The sequence below is a fragment of the Crassostrea angulata genome, chromosome 1 (genome assembly GCF_025612915.1).
Source record: "Crassostrea angulata isolate pt1a10 chromosome 1, ASM2561291v2, whole genome shotgun sequence".
NCBI classification, from domain to species: domain Eukaryota; kingdom Metazoa; phylum Mollusca; class Bivalvia; order Ostreida; family Ostreidae; genus Magallana; species Magallana angulata.
In genome coordinates, this window is record NC_069111.1 from 47,728,558 (window position 1) to 47,749,345 (window position 20,788).

The following is a 20,788-nucleotide window of genomic DNA, read 5'->3' on the forward strand; positions in this document are numbered from 1 at the left end:
GTTTGAATCTAGAAATTTGTTTACAGTGAACAAACAATAAACTTATGTGAAGAAAATGTAAATAGCGATCTATGGAAGCCCGAAGTTAAATGATTTGACTTATAATTACGAAAGTTTTACGGACGGTTAATTTAAAAAAATATTGCCAGAAGCTGAAATACATCAGTTTGGCCGTTTTAAATGTTATTACCAACACTTTGGTTTACTGCATATGAACATAAGTATAGTGAAATACAACATATTGATTAAAAAGAAAGTATCTTGAATTTTCATTGGCATGTTGCATATATTGAACCGTGTGTTAAGTATGAATGATTTTAAGCAATTGATATACTTCTACAAACCAAATGTTTGCTGTCTAAAAATTTACTTTTAATATTGATCTATTGAGTTTATTGAAAAAAATAATTGTGAAATTTTCACCCTCTATGAATCGGAGCATTTAAACCAAACTAATTCTTATGTCAAAAATGATTTCCCTACAGAATTTCAAATATTGTTTTAATTTATATGCAATTTGTAGACGTGGATTCCCAACATATTCTCAGTTAACATAACGCAAAATCAGTAACACACTTTTATGTATTGGTTATTTCCACTTGTCACTGTTGGAGAATTGCATTGTGTTAATGACAATGACACTATTAGGTACTTGATACCAACTCTCTAAAGCACTTTATAAACGCCATCCCTTGGTGCCAGTTTGGCGTCCCTGTTCTTAATTATCATACAAGTATTCTGACCCACATATCTGACACCTTTCAATAAATACTCTAATTACTTAAAAAAGAAAACGTCGTCATTTTGTTAACAGTGATAAGGGACCTCATGAATTAACAATGATGACACTTGATTAAAACGTGAGTACTCTTAGAATGGTATGTTTTGCAAAATGTTGTAACATTTTTTAAGTTTGTGTTTAAAATTTTGATCAAAAACCTTCTTTACATTATTTACATAGAAAGAATTATAAAAATATTTTGGCGTTAATCCTCATTGAGTCTAGGAAATAAGATTTATGAAATGTTCTCTGGTCTCAAAAAAGCAACTATTAATGAACAGCATTCATCTTAAGATCAAGTCATTTAATACGGGAATGTTAAAAATTTTGATCAAATCGTTTGACTTATCATTAAAATTTGATTTAAAAACCATATGTAATAGAAAGAATTTCATAATAATGATAATTTCGGTTACCTTTAAGATTTAAAATTCACTCATTTAAAAAATTCTACATGCATAAAAATTCAGGATTCAAGGATACATTTACATGCAGCAATTGTCCAATCTATCAAAAATCAAACTATTTTATGATATCAATTCTAAACAAAACAAAAAAACATTTAAGTGATTCAAATTTGTTGCCCTCCCTTTTTAAGAAATTTCGTGGTAAATTTCGTCATTGACCAGAAAAATATTTCCCAGCATAACGTATGTCACTATACTCATTCTGCCTCAAAAGGATTTTGCCTCCATTGCCTACAGTATGACAGAAAGACACAAACCATCACACCTTGTGTTTAAAGCATCTATTTCAAACAGAACTATTATTATATGTATAAAAAAAGACCTCAATGATTTCAAAAAGTCACTAAATTATGTTCAAAATATTTCATTTGTTTTCCCATTCAGCCTGATTATTGTGCGTAATTCAAAACAATACATTTATTTCAAGTAGCTATTCCGCTTTGATATAAATACTGGCGACATATGTCTTTGAGTGGAAATTGCATTTTGAAGGGACTTGGACACGATTTGACTTCAAATTTTCAAATTTTATTTTTCTGTTTTCAATGTTTATAATGATGAATATAGAAGTTTACAATGCTATGGCAAAATTTGATTGTCAAATATCAAGTTATAAGCAAGATACAGAGTTCATAATTCTTTGTTTTCTAAACAAAGCTCGAATATTGTCATTTTTACATACGTAGAGTATTGTAAGTTTCAATCAAATATATCGTTCTTTTGTTGATAATAGTATTTATGAAATATTGAATTAGTTTAAACTGTTTTTACGTGGTATTTTGTCTAAGAAATGGTAATTCTCTACATTACATTTTTTGTAAACAACTATAAGACTCGAGCTTTGTTTACATAACAATCAATTCTTACCTCTGTATCTCGCTTGTAACTTGACTTTAACATTTAATATTTTGGTCAATCATTTAAAATGCACCAGTAAACCATATTATACGTAAAAAATAACATTTTTTTTAATCTCAAATCGTTTCCAGGTCCCTTTAATTTAGTGGGAAGACACAATTAAACCAAGTATTAGTTGACAAAAGTATATTGCTTAATTGACTTTCGTACTTCTATCGCTTGGAGAATTCCGAAGTATAAAAGATTTGAAGAAACTAAACGTTTTTTATTCTTTTGTGTCATTTGGGATACTCAGATGATATTTAGAAATAATCATGTTCGTCCGATGTTGTCCGTTCACATTTTAACGGTTTCAATTTCATGTCAAATACTTTTTAGCAAATTTTAATTGACTTTTATATGCAAAATCTATAAAGATAATTGAACGTTATATGAACTTCCATTCAGGTTAGGGAGTTAGGTCAAAAATGAAATGAAAGTAATTATTCATTGAAAACGGTGCCAGCGAACTAAGTGCAGAAAAAGTGTTTTAGGCCTCAAAATTCAAAGTAATGAATAGAGATTTAAAAATTGGCTAAAAGATAAGTTAATATATATCTAATTCAGGTTTATAAAGATCAATTGTCTAATTGAAGCCATAATAGAAATATTATATCACCTTATTTCACAAAAAGTACGTATTTTAGCCAAAAACGGGGGATTTCCCATCAGTTTTTTGAAAAGGAAACATCAAGCGTATGCTTGCTCCAACACCATTTTTTTTATATGATATGCAAAATAATATGAACAATTATATATGTAAAAATGATGTTGGGGGAACATTGCGTTCTATACCTCCTACTCTTGATTATAAAGAAAAATTGATGATATTTTCACGCTTTTGAGAAGATGCGGGAAATGGCCCGTTTACGTCATAGAAGCACGAGGAATAATCGATGTTGTAAAACGTTTAGATTTCTGTAACTAGCATAATCAGTATTTATGTTTTATCAAAATTTCTTTATGATGTGATTTTTTTTTCAAATTTAAAAATACGGGGGCAGAAATTAGACCTTATCGCATATCGTTCTTTAATTATTGAATTGTTAAGCAAATTCCCCTAACAATACACCCCTAAACAATTTTCATTAATGGTCAGTGGTCTATTTAGTTAATAAGTGAAATATTTTTGAAATTCTTTTTAAATCATATATTTTGAATTTGATAATGCATTGAAGAGTGGGAAGGATAAATGCCTAGAAATCTTACCTCCTTATCTGTTACTATTATAAATCCTACTTCTGAATATTAGATCTTACAAAGGTAAACGGATGATGACTTATTGGCTCTTAAGTCCTGAAATTAACCACCCTGAAATAATAAACATTAAAGAAATCAACAGCAACCTTTAGATGTTCACTACGATATAAACTTGATTGATTACGTGATCAAGTACTCTGGAGGACCAATGGCTTCTAAGAAGATATTTTTACACACTAACCAAGTTGAAATCTATTAACTTTTAAACATTTTGATAATTCAAATTACATATATATATATATATATATATATATATATATATATATATATATATATATATATATATATATATATATATATATATATATTTATTTATTTATTTGTCTATGAGAAAGACGGAGCATTTAAAAACATGAACTAATTAACTGTTATATACATAATATAGCATTTCTTTAATTTCATTTTATCATTTGCTTAAGAAGTGCAGACCGATAAACACCGATAAAGCGTTCTTAAGTTATTTTGGTTTGTTGTTCATCCTTTTCCCTGTCTGTTGGCTGTCTGTAAAACCTGTGAATTATGGTTCCACAGGAAATGAGTAAATATAAACATCCGTATTTCCATGTATGACGAACTTGGAACAAGCAATGTCTGTCGGTATTACTGTCATTTTTGGCTCCCATAATTCTAAACAAACTTGCTAGTGCGAAACACAAATCAAATGTTTCCATGACCTTAGCCTTCCACTCTGACTCAATTTGACCACCTCTTCACCTACAACTTCTAACAGAGCTATCTAACAGTAATTTAACGAAAGGAAGATGAAGATGAATGTCATTGTCGTCAACGTCTAAAGAAGAGTGTCGGTTTGGAACCTCATGTTTGATATCGAGCCGAATCAATATTGGCACGCAAGAATCAAGGGAAAGAAAGACAACCAGTACCTGACATGGAAGGACCGTCATAGCAATATCTGAAATCACTTGGGTACAGGTGATACAGACTTATAGCCGTTGGAATCACCTGTTAACATAGTGAGGACCCATTGATCATGTTATAGCAAATATAATAAATGGAGAAATTAAGCTTGGCTGCCAGGAACCTACTAAGGAGATACTGGGGCCCAGTGATAGGGATTGGTGGCGATGTAAACATGTCTATTCAAGAACTTTCTAGATCAGTTGGCGTGATGCAAGCAGAGTGCGGTTCACGATATGTTTGTTTCCTTTCACAATTTTTTGCTTTTTTCTTAATTTTCACCTTTAAAAATGATATATTAAACAATAAAAAAGGTATACTTAATCCATGATATTCATCACAGATCTCTAGATACTTTAAGAAACACTACAAATTCATTCTCAGGCTTCTCCGAGAGTCCAATGCACTAATGCACTATATATATATATATATATATATATATATATATATATATCTATATCTATATCTATATCTATATCTATATCTATATAGAAAATGAACAGTTCCAAAGTTCTAAATTAAAGTTTATCTTAGAAATCTGAAATATATATTTCCGTTTAGTGTTCTTGTATCTAAGGTTTAAAAATAAATTTAGAATGTGTATCTAAGTGTATTTAACATTTAAAAAAACCAATAAAATGAAGCTCTTGACTCCTTTGTATTGTACAGCTCTTGTGTCAGCTATTATACTTGACCTGTGAAGGTCTCCCTACCAATCAAGTTGATGTGTATTCGCTGCGCAACCTTGAAGTCAAAATTCAGTGAACCGTCATGGTCAGATTTCTATTGCTTGGTAAAAATATTTGTACTGTATTCGTATTTCAACTCAAGCACAAGTGAAACGTTCGCATTAGTGAGTCTCAATAAATAGCAAAATGAACATTTATAATTTGATTTCCTTTACTATTATTTGTTGGTCCACCGACACTTAGTAAGTAATTGTTTAAGTTTATTTATCGCCGAGTTTATGCCTGCCCGGGTACACCGATCACTGACTTGTTTTTGAACCGTCGTAAACAAAACAAGAGGCCCAGGGCCACATCGCTCACCTGAGCAACAATTGCCTTAATTCTGACCAAATTAGCATTACAGTATCAAAATATCTTGACAACTAGGTACAGTAGATCTTGCTAAAAAAAGATTGAAAATCTGCCAATTTTTATCCACCTCTTTTTTTTTTGGTAAATACCAAGCCCCTTTTGTTGTTGTACCTGTAAGACGATTTTTCTCTATTCCTATATACCCCCACCCTTTCGTGGCCCCACTTTTCTCTAGGGAATCATGGTTTCATCAAACTTAAATCTGCATAACCTGTGCTTTCACACTAAGTACTGAGTTTTGGACCGAAAACTTTCCCAGAATATTTTTTTCTTGATATATTCCTATGTAAAAATTCAAACCGCCATCACGGCCCCGCCCAACCACTAGGGACTGATTTTGCAAACTTGAATTTACACTACCCGAGTAGTGCTATGCCTCTACACAAGTTTAAGCTTTTCTGGCCAAATAGTCTTTAAAAAGAAGATTTTTAAAGATTTTCTCTATATATTCCTATGTAAAAATTCATCCCCCATTGTGGCCTCAACCTACCCCTGGACTATTATTTAATCAAACTTGAATCTATACGATCTTGGGATGCTTCCACTCAAATTTGGGCCTTCCTGGCCCAATAGTTTTGAGAAGAAGATTTTTAAAGATTTTCTCTATTTATAAAAATTTATCCCCCATTGTGGCCCCGCCCTACCCCTAGGGACCAAGATTTGAACAAACTTGAATCTACATTATCTGAGGATAGTTATACGCCAATTTGAGCTTTCTTGGCCAAATAGTTTTTAAAAGAAATTTTTTCTATAGATTTTCTCTATATATTCCTGTATAAAAATTTATCCCCTAATTGTGGGCCCACTCTACCCCCGGGGACCATGATTTGAACAAACTTGAATCTGCACTATCTGAGGATGCTCCCACTTAAATTTGAGCTTTCCTGGCCTAATAGTTTTTGAGAAGAAGATTTTTAAAGATTTTCTCTATATATTCCTATGTAAAACTTGATCCCCTCCATTAATGCCCCACCCTACCCCCAGGGACTATGAATTGAACAAACTTGAATTTACACTACCCGAGGATGCTTCCATTTTAATTAGAGCTTTTCTGGCCTAATAGTTTTTGAGAAGAAGATTTTTAAAGATTTTCACTATATATTCCTATGTAAAAATTGATCCCCCAATTGTGGCCCCACCCTACCCCCGGGGACCATGATTTGAACAAACTTGAATCTACACTATCTGAGGATACCTCCACACAAGTTTAAGCTTTCCAGGCCGAATAGTTTTTGAGAAGAAGATTTTTGAAAAATACCAACAAATTTTTAATAATTCTCAATTATCTCCCCTTTAAAGAGGGCGTGAAGAAGATGAAAATGTGAAAAGTTTACAACGACAACGACAACGACAGACAACGGACAAATTGTGATCAGAAAAGCTCACTTAAGCCTTTGGCTCAGGTGAGCTAAAAATGAATACTTTATTTCATTACTTTGTTTCATTATTAGATTTCTTTCTTCAATGTTTATGACAATTTTCACCAATACTTGTCACTTAGAAAGGAAAATTATATTTGTGTTGTCTCAATAATTTCCGAACAATCCCTTACCATTCCCTTTGCCCTTTAATAAAACAACGCGTTGTGCGTAATGGTACTATTCAAATTAGCGCTCATCGACATAGTGAAACACGAACAAGAAATACATATCGCACGTTATCCCGGCTATTTATAAAGTCATTCTAAAGTGTTCTTGCAAAGAGGGATACCTTGGCATTCAAAATCTACGTTATTGCATTAAGCTGCATTAAATGGAACATCCTCTCACAAATAGAGGGTTTGGAATAGTGGTGTCACCATAAAATGCGACGGTTGTCCCAAAATTACGTAGACTGTGCGCGCTACTTGGTTCAAGGACAGACAGTCAGACAACTGCCCTTGTTTATCATTAAAAATGGAAAAATAAAATTTAAAATTTTGAGCTCAAATTGTGTCCAAGTCCCTTTAAAGAGGTTCGATCCTTTGCCTTTAAGTTGATATTTTGGGTCAACTCTAGCAAACGGAATTTTATATACATTAAGTTGACTCATAATTTATATTATAAAACGCCAAATAAACTATATTCAATGAAATAGTCAAGGAAAACATTTTTAAAGAGTTTACTAAGGAACTATTTTGTTTGGCGGAAGTTTTCGAGAAGAAACTTAATATTTTTCTTATTTAATAAGTTTAGAGCAATGTAAACTTAGCTTCCTAATTTTAAGTGCAGACCAAACTTCCAGATATTTTGTGCATTTTTTCCAAAAAACATATTTTAATAATATTTTAATAATATTTTAATGATTCTATCGACTTATTTTAGTATATTTAGCAAATGTTTTTTAATGTTAAAAAAAGATTTCTGACCTTTTTTCCTTAACCTATTTAGGATCCTTAAATTTTTACGTAGGAGTGAATCCTTCGAGGGTTTATCATTTGATTTAATGGTAATTTTTTTTCTGGCAAGCAGTTGATTATAATAAACATACTGTAGAAGCACATATTTCAATTGGGTCAAAATTTCGATAAATTTAAGCAAATACAATTTCGTTGGCATTTAATTTCGTCATATCGTTGTCTCTTGGATTCATTGATACTTGGGTTAAAAATTCGTGATGAGTTTAAATTCGTTCATTTTTAATTTATACTTCCAACGAAAATAACGGAATTAAATCCTCAATTAATATGTCTGCTTCTAATGTATATTAATTTGAAGAAAAAAAGTGTTGCAGTGTCTATGTTATCTGTGTCATGAATGATAGTATCCCAATTACATCTTTGATAAGACTGTTAAGTACATCTAAGTTTGATTTCTTATAGTTCCAAACTTTTCATATGTATGAAGCATTGATATCAGAATTTTGATGAATGTATATGTTAGTAGCCTTGTGATCACTAAGTATATGACTAATAGTGTCTGAATCGTGCGTTTGGGTGTTTCTGCTTACAAGAATAGGATAATTTGAAGTACATAATTGTACTCAGTGATCCTTGTAGGTGTATGTATTGTATTCAGAAAGTTGATTGTGATCATACAGTTGTGTGGACACCTAGTGTAGAAATAAGGTTGAGAAATTTGACATTCAAATCGCCATGAATTTTAGAAGATATATCATTAGCTTTTTCAATAGACAACGAAAATCTTAAAAATAGTACTAAGTAGTATTTGGTGGACGGTATACACAACATATAAGAATGTTTTGACTAGACTGAGGTTTTTCAATCCATACCATTTCTGTATTGTTCATCTTCCCAAGTCAAGGGTTTCTGATCCGCCCCGCTCTCGAAAACCCTTGACCGAATAGGCAGAGTTTAATGGGGTTAGAAACATCGCGCGCTGGTTTGTGTCATATAAGTTTGCATGATCCAATAAGAAACGTTGTTTCAATAATGATGTAAATTGTGCATTGATCAACGTTGAACTGCTGTCCAATGAATTTTAGACAGATTAGTCAGGATTTGACTTATTGCTATCGGTTTTAGTCTAAGTGAATCCATCTTTTCCACAAAGGACTATATATGGTATGGGCCTAAAATGGCCCCCTAACAGGAATATCATTATTTTACTGTTAGTCTTTGGGTTTTTTTGTACAGATATATCTGTGATATAAAATTTAATGTTCGTTTTGATTTAAGTGCCCAGAATTTAGAAATACGGCATTGTAAAGACAACCTTTTCCCGCCATTTTTTGCATTAAAGCATGAAAAAGCTTGTTTACAAGCAGTTTGTCTTTCAGGAAACATAGAGCGCATGCTTGAACCAACAAAATATTCTAATCAGAGATGTATCTAGTCAAGTCTAATAAGTGACAAAAAATTTGTCCTGGTTCAAGCATGCGTTCTATATTTCCCATTCGTAAAAAGATAAGAAAAATGTCAATTTTCGACTAATTTTGATTGAATTATAAAAATAGCGTCACTTCTGACGTCATATACTGCAAGTGAGTGCAAATAAATCAAACAAATATGTAAAAAATATATTTTATATCAACTCTTCTAAATTATAACATTACATTTTATTGTACCCGAAACACTTTAAACAATAGTGAATTATGGGGCCAAATTTAGCTCTTATCATATATAGTTCTTTGATTTTGTTCATGAGAGCAGCCATATTGCTATATTATTTCTTTTTATAACGCATTTACTGATTGGTCAGAACAAGAGGTCAAAAAGTTTTTAAAAAATGAGTACTCTCACTAGATGGCGTGATCGTTAACCCGCATATGTACTGACTTTTCGGTTAAGGGTTTATGTAGAAGGGATCGGAGCGGATCAGAAACTCTTGACTTGGGAAGATGGTATTGTTAGGCTTTAAATCAAACCTAGGAGAATCGAATATAGATTCAGAAATAAATGTTCCTACTTCCCTCGTAGGAGTTGCAATATATTCCTTAATCTAGCTTTATATCCTTTAATGTTCAGACTGTCATTCCAGTCATTGCATCCATATGTGTCTGAGTAAAATCTTTTACATCAAAGTCTTCAACTAGATACTATATAAGGAGTCTATCTTATTTATGTTGATATCAAGGGAATAATCAGCGGAAGGACATGGGTTATTTTCAATATCACTAAATAACAAAAGTATACAAAACATAAAAGTTTGAGCAAAAACAAATGAAAGAAAGAGACCATTCGATGTCTTAAGCAATGGTTGGATAGCATATTGTAAAGTTTGAAAACAGTAAGGGAATATTTTTTGAAATTTTTATGGTATTTCATATAGAATACCCGAATAGCGGTACGAGGTTATTCAAAAGAAGTATTCCATTATCTACTGTAAAGTTAAACAGTTTCTAAAATTGAAATTAAACTTGAGTTGCATTAAAATAGGGTTAATTAAAGACCTTGCAATTGTTTGGCAATAAATTAAATGTTTCAGTTTAAAAAAAAATAGAAAATAAACAAAAAACATAATACTTTGTGAATTTATAAGAATTTTTGACATGTATGTTATAAATTTGAAACTTTTAAATTATTTCATTGAATTTTAATGTCTGAAAACAGCGTTAATTACTGCAAAAGAGTACAAATGTTAAATATTAGTAATAAAATTGGATTATTCACTTTTATTAATTTTAAACATTTAATAGAATAAGTTTGTATCTGATTACATAGTTCATTCCCATAGAAAAAAATTATAGATGGAAAAGCAATTTCACTTTCATTGCAGAATAGTCATGTTTAATGCACAGTAGTGCCAAAATAAGCATGAAGACCCCCCCCCCCCAAGTTTTGTTCTGAAGTTTGGTTAAGCTGTGTGTGTAGATTTCTTAAATAAATACCTTTAAACAAATATTTAAGACTAATGATTGCAGGATCCATCATCCTTAATATAATGTATTATATATAATTACTTTTAGAAGTTGTTTTATATAAGTGTATTTTTATATATATCCATGATTTACTAAAATGAATATTTCTTGGTCCGCAATTTCTGTAATTTTGGTAAAATTTTAAACTATTTCGGTTTTTTTTAATAATGCTTCTAAGGTTGAAAATCTTTTTATAGATATTTATAGGGATGTAATTTGAAAGAAGGGCAACTTTTGACCATGTACTTAAAAACAAAATACAGATATATTTTTGTGGGTTTTATATTCGTCAAATCTAGACATGTACTGAATACCATATAAAAGCTATATTGTTTAAAAGGCATAGTTGGTTACGCCATACTGCAACACAAGTCCTTAATTTTAGCTACTTTAAAAAAAACGAATGAATTCTATTGCTTAGAATTGTGAAAGAAAATTAGTTTTAATACAGTAATTTTAAAGAAAAAATGTGCTATTTTTCTACGCACGTGTTTTGCTAAAACTATAGTCAGTACTTAACGTAATCATATTTCAATACCTAGTTGCACAATTGTAAGAAGGAAAGAAAATATTATATTTTTTAAAAATCCTAAAGTCCCAAATATTTGACATTTTTTTTCGAATATTCTTTTTACATGTTTATCAGTAAGAACCAGACACTTCTCGTGAAACAAGGAATACTTTTTATATTTGTAGGGCATGATTAGATTACTGACGGAAATTCTTTGTTTGACTCTTTGTTTCGGGGTGTTCTTTAATGGAGAGTGTCGTATTCTAAAAGGTATTATGTGACTGACTTGTGCATGCATTTATGTTATTTGTTTTAAAAGCTTAAACCGTCCTGATAATGTTTTATTATTGACGATAATAATACTAAATTTGATAGTCTAAATAATTGCCTGTGTGTGTTTGTGTACTGTTTATACACAATTTCTGATCGGCAGATTGGCAGAATATAGTCAAGAGTGAGGAAGAAGAAAAGAAAATCGAAGAACTGGATGTAAATAAAGGTATGCCATCTCGCTTCAGACATTGTATTCACTATTCACAGTGCGTTATCGTTCTATCCTTCTTTATACATATTGATCAAAACGAATTTAGAACTCTTTCCCAAAAATCCACAAGTCTTGTATTAAACCGTACTGTATATCATAAAAATTTACAACTTGTGTCACTAGTAAATTGTTGTTTATAGAATCAAAACTATTTTGATGGGGATATGGTGGGTAGACATAGCTTGAACCCTTCCAGCGTGTATTTGTTTCTTTGTTGATTAGGACTGATTTGTTTGTTCTTTCATTATTAGGAGGTTGCAACATATCCGCTGGGTGGAATTTGACCGGACGAGACCTTGGTTGCTGTGGTAACTATGAAGGATGTTGTAGGATTGCGTCTAAGGTCTGCTATCTGCATGACAGTATATGTCAGTGCTGTCGCCTTGGGTGGATATTTTGTGGACCTGAGTGTAAGCCAGAGACTGAATGTCTGTTAACAACAGAAGTAAGGGCCAAACAAAGTATTACCATTTGATTATGATTTTGTTTGGGGGGGGATATTTTTTTCTTTTCTATTATTAATTTACTTTTTTTACTCATTTACAAGGTTTTAAGACATAAATATTTCTTATCACAAATGTATACTCTTTGAAATTCACACACAAGTCTTCTATTAGCAGACTTTATTTAAAAGTGTTTTTATCTAGTGCGAGAAATAGAGACAGGGTACAAGGGTTGTACAAAGAACACTATGATTTCATATCAATTATATTATGATATTTACACTCAGTGTATATTTTCCCTTTCTTTTGTATTTGGAATCTGTGACGTTCAATTTTCAATAACACACCAAACCTGATCATGGTGTATGTATACAAGTAAACGTCATCACGCGGTTTAAATAGATTTACCACTGGAAGATTAAAGGAAACGCTGAAACTTATGTAGCCAATTTGATATGAACTTGTCAAAAATAGTCGTTTAATCATATCTATTTGTAAATATAAAGGAGTTTCTCGACAAAGTATTTGGCACTATATTTTAAGCCGCGGAAGCGAACTTAATGGCAAGGCTGTTCCTTCTTTTATTCACATCCCTGACAAACAGCGTATACAAATGTATAATGTCTACAAAGCGACGATTCACAAATACGTCTTGCAAATAAACATCAATATGGGCAGTTAATGCGCTAACGCGCGGTATGCAATTTGTCTGCACGGCCTGCTGTGTTAAAGGACCGACGGCGATATCTAAAAATAAGCATTCAGTATACTTTTAGATAGTTTACTAACGGACGTGTCAGACAACAGTCATCACAAATTGTTCTCACATAGACGGATTAATTTGGAATAACACATCATCAGAAAATGGCTGACCTCTGAGCAAAATGACATTTCGTTTTATTAAAACGATTTTATCGACGGCATCAACTTACTCCGAAGCCGAGTGGATAAAATGTCGTACATCCCGAGTTCGAATCTCAGAGGGGCTTTTGTTGTTACTAACAGCGTTGAATTTTTAGAAATTCATTTTTTATTTCCCCAAATTGCAATTTTGTTGTTTGATTTACATGTGTACAGTTCATTTATCATTATATCTTTCATTATCAAATAATTTACTCTTATTTAAAGTGACTTTTTCCAGGTGTATTTTTTTCAACTAAGTTGCGTTACTCTTTTTCTCCAGTAGATATGCTCATATATATATATATATATATATATATATATATATATATATATATATATATATATATATATATATATTCTTAAACATTTTTACCGAGAAATGAAGTTTCGGGTATTATTTAACGACATGTGAAAGGCAAATAGCAGAAAACAAGCCGACAAAAAACATGGAAATTACATAAAAAGTACAAACTGTATGCTTTCACTGCGGGCTAAATTGGGATAAAGTTTCTACAGTACCACTGCCTGCTGAGAAGATGAAAAAAAAATCATGATAAAACTCTCTTTTAACAAATTAGCACAGGGTGAAACAGCTCAGATTTTCACCAGTCGTTTGATTAAGCAGACTGTACAGGTCTTGTTTGATTTGTTGTGACTAACGCGTAGAATTTTGATTGATAACAAATATAGGTTAATGTATATATTTAGGGGTTTTTTGCCATCTCTTAAACGTCAGATTATTAATTGCGTGTAGGACGAAAACTTCAAAATCTGCACCCCCATTATTTATGTTTATATTCAGTGCTAGATCCGCACCAATATATTCACTTCCTTCCCCACATAAAATCGATCAAAGATTTAAAATAGGAAAATCCCCCTAGTATTTTCATTCAATTCGGAAGTAACTTCGGACCAATTTTTTCACTTTATGATCCAGGGCTGGGTTTCACAAAACTATCATACATGTAAGATCTATCGTAAGACATATCTCACGACTGTCAATTAGGATTTGTTCCAACGATTAATTAGCTTTTTTTTGACAAATAAGTTATTTGTTCGGATGCATTAGGATTTGTTTGGACAAACTAGCTTATTTTTTTAACTGCATGCGATAAAAATTGACTCCATAAGATATTACTTTGACCCTATACATGTACGTTAGATTTTCACTCCATGTTATACACATCCGTCTTTGTAGTGCAATTATCTGACAGTCTATTAACGCCTAATGATATGGTAGTATATGACTTACTTCATAACAGGTCTTACAGCATTGTATTGCTTTTGGGGCTACATGCTGCTTGAAATTCATAAAGTATGATATTTACTTAATGAAAAATGTTTTCGACCATATTTTATATGCAAGGGACCAAATAATACTAAGTATGTTGTTTCGACAACATATTATACTATTTCATCAACGTGTTATGTAGTGATAACCTAATGGTATAATGGTTAAACACAATGAAGTTTATACATTACATAATAAGTTGTTCGTATCCTTGAGACAGCTATGGCATTCCATATGTTTAAGAATACTAGACGCATAGAGCACTCGGACCAATGACCATAACAAAGTTTGACTATCGCTGTCTTCCGTGCAGTATATCTTTTTGAAGTACTTGTTATAAATATCTCAAAAAAGTGTAACCTAAATTACTCACGTCTCCGAAGCGGGGAAAATCGACTCCCTTATACGTTGGAATCGACTCCCCCTTACTCTTTGTCGACTCCCCCGCGTTAGGGGTTGTATACAGTGTCTGTTGAATATATTTGATTGTCATAAGATAAAGACCGACCTTAACATAATCATCATAAGATATGACAGTTTTGTGAAACAGTTTTGATGAGATCTTATGAAAAATTTTAATTTTATGACAGATCCTAGTCATAAGATAGTTTTGTGAAACGGGTCCCGGGTACATTTATCTTGTTTACAATTCAGCGTCTCCATGCATAGAATTTTTATTTTGCGATGTCGTTCACCCTGACAAGATAGAGGGGGCGTTTCGAAAGAGAAATCTTGGGATTTTTTCCTTTTAGTGAAAAACATCGCTTTACCGTAAGGTTAGTGTATTCAAATAATTTACGAAAACATGCTGCACAAATTAATATCTTAGGACCGAGTAGAGCTTAACTGTCCAAAGTTCCTGCTTCCATCATATTTGCTTTCAGTAATCATAAATACCTCTGTTCCCAAACTACATTTATTCACTAAAATGTAAAAAGTTCAGTTTTTCTGTTTTGAACGACCCCATATTCAAAAATTATAATAAGTACGGGGATTTCGCATTGCAAACGACATGAAAAGTACCTAGATGATAATGTTGGATTATATCCTCCCTCACTACGTTCGTCCGAATATAAAACAATAAAGTGCTAAATGAATAAAACCAACAAGTACTACATAGGTACGCTGCTCGCTAGCGTTATTTTATTTATACACAAAAACACATATTAAACAACCATCTGTCAGCCAAAAATCAACACTTTCCATGTCATCTGCAGCCACTTTAACTACTACTACTAGCGAGCGAGCTTAGAGTGCCACGCCATCGCATGGTCCTACTATTTATATTACCTGACCACGTGACCCGAAACCCATTCGAGTACGTATGAAAACCCATCACGCACATAATTTTAAATAGACAAGAAAAGCTAATGCTGGTATTTGGCCCGTTATACAAGCCGTACATTTATTTCAAAATCAATTATTCATAGAAGTATTATGAATTCACCGTTTTTACAAATAATCGAAGACTATGGTGAAAGCTGGCACAGTTAATAACAGTACAACTTACATCAATTCCTTTCTTATTTTCAGAAAAGGAAAAAAATTTTAACGAACCATTCATCATCGTCATCATTTTCTCCATCTACCAACTCATCAGAGAGGTCTAGTTCAATGATAATCGAAACGGTCACCTCAAATCAGGAAAAAGAGACATCATCCATTACTAGCAGCTCGAGTGTGAGCAAAATTGAAAATACAAGTGAAGAAGTTAAACAACCTAGTTTTAATTCATCCAGTAATGCAACAAACCCAACGGACTTTAACCAAATGGAACCAGATCTTGTCAACGATCCGGATGTTAACGCAAAAAGTGAAAGCGAGAACCGGCGAGAAATGCCCGTGTTTTTCAACAACACAGTCAGTGAAAAACAACGAGTTACCCATACAATGGGTGAAATAGAGAATGAGAAAGAATTTCCTTTGTTGAAGACATACTCAAGACATAATGATATAATAGAGGGGAGTGGGGAGGATGCCTGAGTTTATCTATAAATTAACAGATGCTGTAAAAACATATTGTTATGTCCTCTTTTGTAAAACTGGGTCGTATTCGCTTCTTCTACGTACCGTCTAATATGTGCCACCTAGCTGTCCAACAGGCTTTAACAGCTGCGTACCATACTGGATGGATGTATTTACTAGAAATTGGGATGAATCACCAACTCCCATAAACACAATACAGAAAAAAACACATTTATATGTCTCGAATGTAACACAAATTTCAGAACTGCGGCTGCTAATTAAACTGTGAAGAATATCCGTATGAAATGCTTATTTGCTGATCCCAACATTTTGAGGAAACTTTGACAAAATCGGAAGTAACCAGCAACATGTTTTTTTAAAACACAATCACATTCAAATGTCGGATTGTTATATATATCAATTGGATCGGAAAGGTTGTAAGACCTGTATAAAAAATATTATCACTTCTATAATGTGCTGGGCAAGTATAAAAAATCCCCAAAAGAAGGGCCAAGAATTATAACATGCGAGAGAAACGAAAATTACGACATGTTTTATGGTTGACTTAAGCTATTGGTTACTTGTAAACAGGCCTAGGGCTAGAGGTGTAGCTCTCTAATAGGAGCAGAGAGGAAGCAACGTTTTAACGTTGACTTGAGTTATGGGTTACTTGTACATGTAGCTATGTGATAGGATCCGAGAGGATGCACCTTCTCAAGCCTTCCTAAGGCCAAGTTTATCGTGGTAATTTGTGTACGATTTGAAAAATAGTTTTTCTTCACGGTCATTAGTTGGTATACGTTTGGAAGTTTTGGTAAAATTAATATAAGTAAACTGACTTAGTCAAATTCATTGGATGACATTCAGCGTTTTATAAATAGGGATAAACTGATTTTCAAACGACTTCAAAACATCAGGAATATGTTGCTCTTAAGTTTGACATATATGTCAGTTCGATTAATTAATTAAGATTTATTATTATTTTTTAATTTGATTAAATTTAAATTCATTAAAGATAATACCCGAGTTGCAAACGGTTTATCTTAACGATGTAAAGACAACTGCAATTTTGGTCATCATTTATAGGTAAGTTTTGCATATCCTTCTCTGATTGATGAATTGCCGTTTTATCATCAAATCTCCATGTACAATAAAATATAAAAAGCAAACCATATAGTAAATTTATTAAACAGACATCCCAAAACAATTTTAACGTTATTCTGATTCACAATTTGGGTAACAGGAATCACTTCCAATGAAATCCTCCCGATGAACATCACGTGTTCTATATGTAGATCTAAACAGAAGCAGTAGTACATGTTGAAATAATGCATAATTATAAATACTTAAAAACTGTAACATACAAAGTGATTTTTGTAAAATCAATATATATGTAAATACTATGTGCAGACATACATCATACATTGATTATATACAAGATAGGATAGGTGAAGACCATTGGATTATCTGTGCTAATAACTTGATTGGGGAAAATGTAAAGGAAATAAAAATCATAAGGCAGAATGGGGCGCCTCCAATTTGTAATCTTCAAAAATTTTGAAAACGTTGAAAGGCTCAATTTATAACTGTCTGAATATACATGTATTTTGTACTTTCATTATCATAAATATAGCAAAATGTCCCATTCCACCTCATAGATAAAGAAAAATTGGTATATTAAATCAAAACACTTTCTCTGCATTGAAAACTAAACAAATAAGACCATCATATGATATCTGTGCAGGGGGTATGCATTTACACAAAGCACATTCAAATCTGAAAGTAGTCCAACATTGTCCACTTTTAACATTTACACATTATACAGTAAAACATAGTTCCAGCAAACATGCCTATAACAAGTTCACACATGCACCTCATCTTTAAATTGTAGTTTAACCTCATGGTACCGGTATATAACAAATCAAAACTCTTGACCTGGGAGCTTTGTAATAACCATGTTTTACTGCACAAACAAACACATCATATTATGCACAAATAAATTACCTCAATATGGACAGACTAACACAGAGCCCAAACAAAACATAGACAAGGTCCACAAAAACGCTTATAAACATCCAACAATGTGTTGTGCAACAATTGTTAACAAGATGCCTTGTTTCTAAGCAGCAACTAAGACATCAACAGTATATGTCTTTTAACCTCTAGATCAATATTTCTCTATTCATTAATTTTTCAATTTGCAGTATACAAATGTCCCAAACATTTCTTCCAGTAGAAAAAATATCAATTCCAATCACAAGAACACAGTCATTTCAAACATGCAAAATCACTTTGAAAATATATTTTTCATATTAACATACATAATACCTATAAAAACAACTTGATCCTAGACACTTTAATTGTTATCCTAATAAATAAATTAATATATTTTAATATCTAGATCAAAATATTTCAGTTTGGATTGTTTTCATAACCTCTTCTGTTTTTCAATACAGTTTTTTTTTATTTACAGAGTATTACTATACATACAAAAATGTATTCTTCATCAGCACAGATAAGAAAAACTTTAACTCCTATTAACAAAGGCTATGACTCCAAACCAAGTACTGACTATTTTCTACAATTCCTATATAATTCAATAAGTATATACTTAAGCGAAAAGTTGAATTGAAATTACATAAATCTCAACGAGGAATGTCTGAAAATACACTAAACTTCATCATCATTACCATGCATCAGAATCACTATTCAACCCATTCTAAAATAAAAACATAAGTTTTATCCTATCAAAAATATGATAAACTATGTATTTTTAAAAAAAAAAAAGTTTCTTTCTTTCACAAAAATCATATATCATAGTATTGCATGTATTTCTATTCAACGGAATCAAAATAAATTTTACACAATCATTTTTTAATCTAAATCCTTGGTCCCATTTGACAATCACATTTACTTCCTCACCAAAGCTAAATCATTTGAAAATTTAAGTGAAAAGCAACTACTGCATATGCTTCATGTATATTAACTTTTCCTGATCATTTCCCAATCTCAAAAATAAAACAGAATTTTTTTGGTCAATCTGTACTATATAAAACCTTTTATCATTACAAAACATAACTATTGCAAATAAAAAAAAAATAGTGAAAATACTCATCAAAAAGAGACAAACAAGATATATGGTACATCCAAATGAGACTTCAGGCTTGATCTTACCAACTTATTTTGCCTCAGCTATGTGTATGAAGGTTGACAGTGAATGTTTCATTTCTTATTTATGATGACGCTAACAGGATTGATTTTTAAAACATCTTTCATCCTCAAGACAAAGAAATTGCTTAACTTTTAGCTTGATAAATCAATAATCAGTGATTTTTACTACGTTGTTAAATTTGATTAATGTACCGGTAGTTCATATAGTTTAAAGACACCTGCATGGATCAATAACTGACCAGCCGGTCTCCTTAAACTATGAACCAGATTTAAATGAGTCTCAGTAGTGTAGCTGACTATAAACAATTCCCTCCTCAAGAGAAAAAGGTCTTGAGGCTTGTATTTGATATTTTTCCCAATCAGTCCATTTTCAAATTTACATAAATGTATCGCACGAAATGCAGAGATGCAAAAAAGGAAACAGTTCCCAGCATTAAGAAGAATACATAACAAGTGAGAAAGGTATAACCGAAGAACTCAATTGTTTGTAAGGCACCCGACATATTGGACCTCTTGAAGTAGTAGAACAGAGCATACAGAAACACAAAAAGGCCAGTGGACCTGAAAGTAAAATAGACCAAAATCGTCAGTGTTTTCAACATTGCTTCACATAAAAACAAATTTGAAAGAGATATCAATCAGTTGAATATCAGCATCTTAATATTTGAGAGAAAGTGAAATTAAAGATAAGATAATCAAGTATCTTGTTCATAAGCTCTGGTGGGTTAAAGATCTAGAGCAATGATATTTACCTGTACAAGTTGGTCACATAGTCTCTCACCTACATCACGTACTGTTTGTTTCATATGGTTCATAACAAGGGATTATGCTCATTAACAATATTATAATTGATTTTTCTTTAAAAAACAAGCATCTGCACAGACATAAAAACGATTGTCTGACATCAAAAACAGCTAGATGGGGTTCAACAAACAGACAACACCTTTACTTGTATTTTGAGGGCATCAATTATTATGCTTATAAGATGTTTAAAAAATCTAGCAGGTTCATTAACTCCTTGATATATGCCTGCATTTAGGGTATTCAATGTATAATGCAGGGATAATACTGTAGAAGCACAGATTTTCATTGGGTCAAGATTTCCTTGTTTTTACCAAAATAAGATTTCGTTGGCATTTAATTTAATCATATCATAATCTCTTTGTATTCATTAATACTTGGGTTAAAATTTCGTCACGGATTTATACTGCCAACGAAAATAACGAAATTAAATCCTCA

At 31.9% G+C, this 20,788-nt stretch overlaps 2 protein-coding genes across 5 annotated transcripts in view; one reads left to right on the forward strand and one right to left on the reverse strand.

Moving 5' to 3' along the window:
• The first annotated feature begins 736 nt into the window (after positions 1-736).
• On the forward strand, positions 737-18,024 carry LOC128167834 (uncharacterized). 4 transcript variants are annotated; one of them, XM_052833784.1, is made up of 5 exons: positions 737-860; positions 11,418-11,502; positions 11,666-11,731; positions 12,028-12,221; positions 15,947-18,024. In XM_052833784.1, exons 2-5 carry the CDS (start codon positions 11,421-11,423, stop codon positions 16,394-16,396), a joined length of 792 nt encoding a protein of 263 aa, XP_052689744.1. In that variant the 5' UTR covers positions 737-860; positions 11,418-11,420; the 3' UTR covers positions 16,397-18,024. The 4 variants fall into 4 exon arrangements, with proteins under 4 accessions (XP_052689744.1, XP_052689726.1, XP_052689734.1 ...); XM_052833766.1 differs by having other exon boundaries at positions 755-878; XM_052833774.1 differs by lacking the exon at positions 737-860 and adding an exon at positions 7,804-7,850.
• A 1,133-nt stretch (positions 18,025-19,157) lies between these two features.
• The window catches only part of LOC128167815 (transmembrane 9 superfamily member 1-like), a 44,939-nt gene continuing 43,308 nt past the window's right edge, over positions 19,158-20,788 (reverse strand). The window contains exon 15 of the mRNA XM_052833743.1: positions 19,158-20,110. Within this exon, the coding sequence (XP_052689703.1) occupies positions 19,909-20,110 (202 nt within the window). The 3' untranslated portion in view covers positions 19,158-19,908. The remainder of the gene's footprint in view (positions 20,111-20,788) is intronic.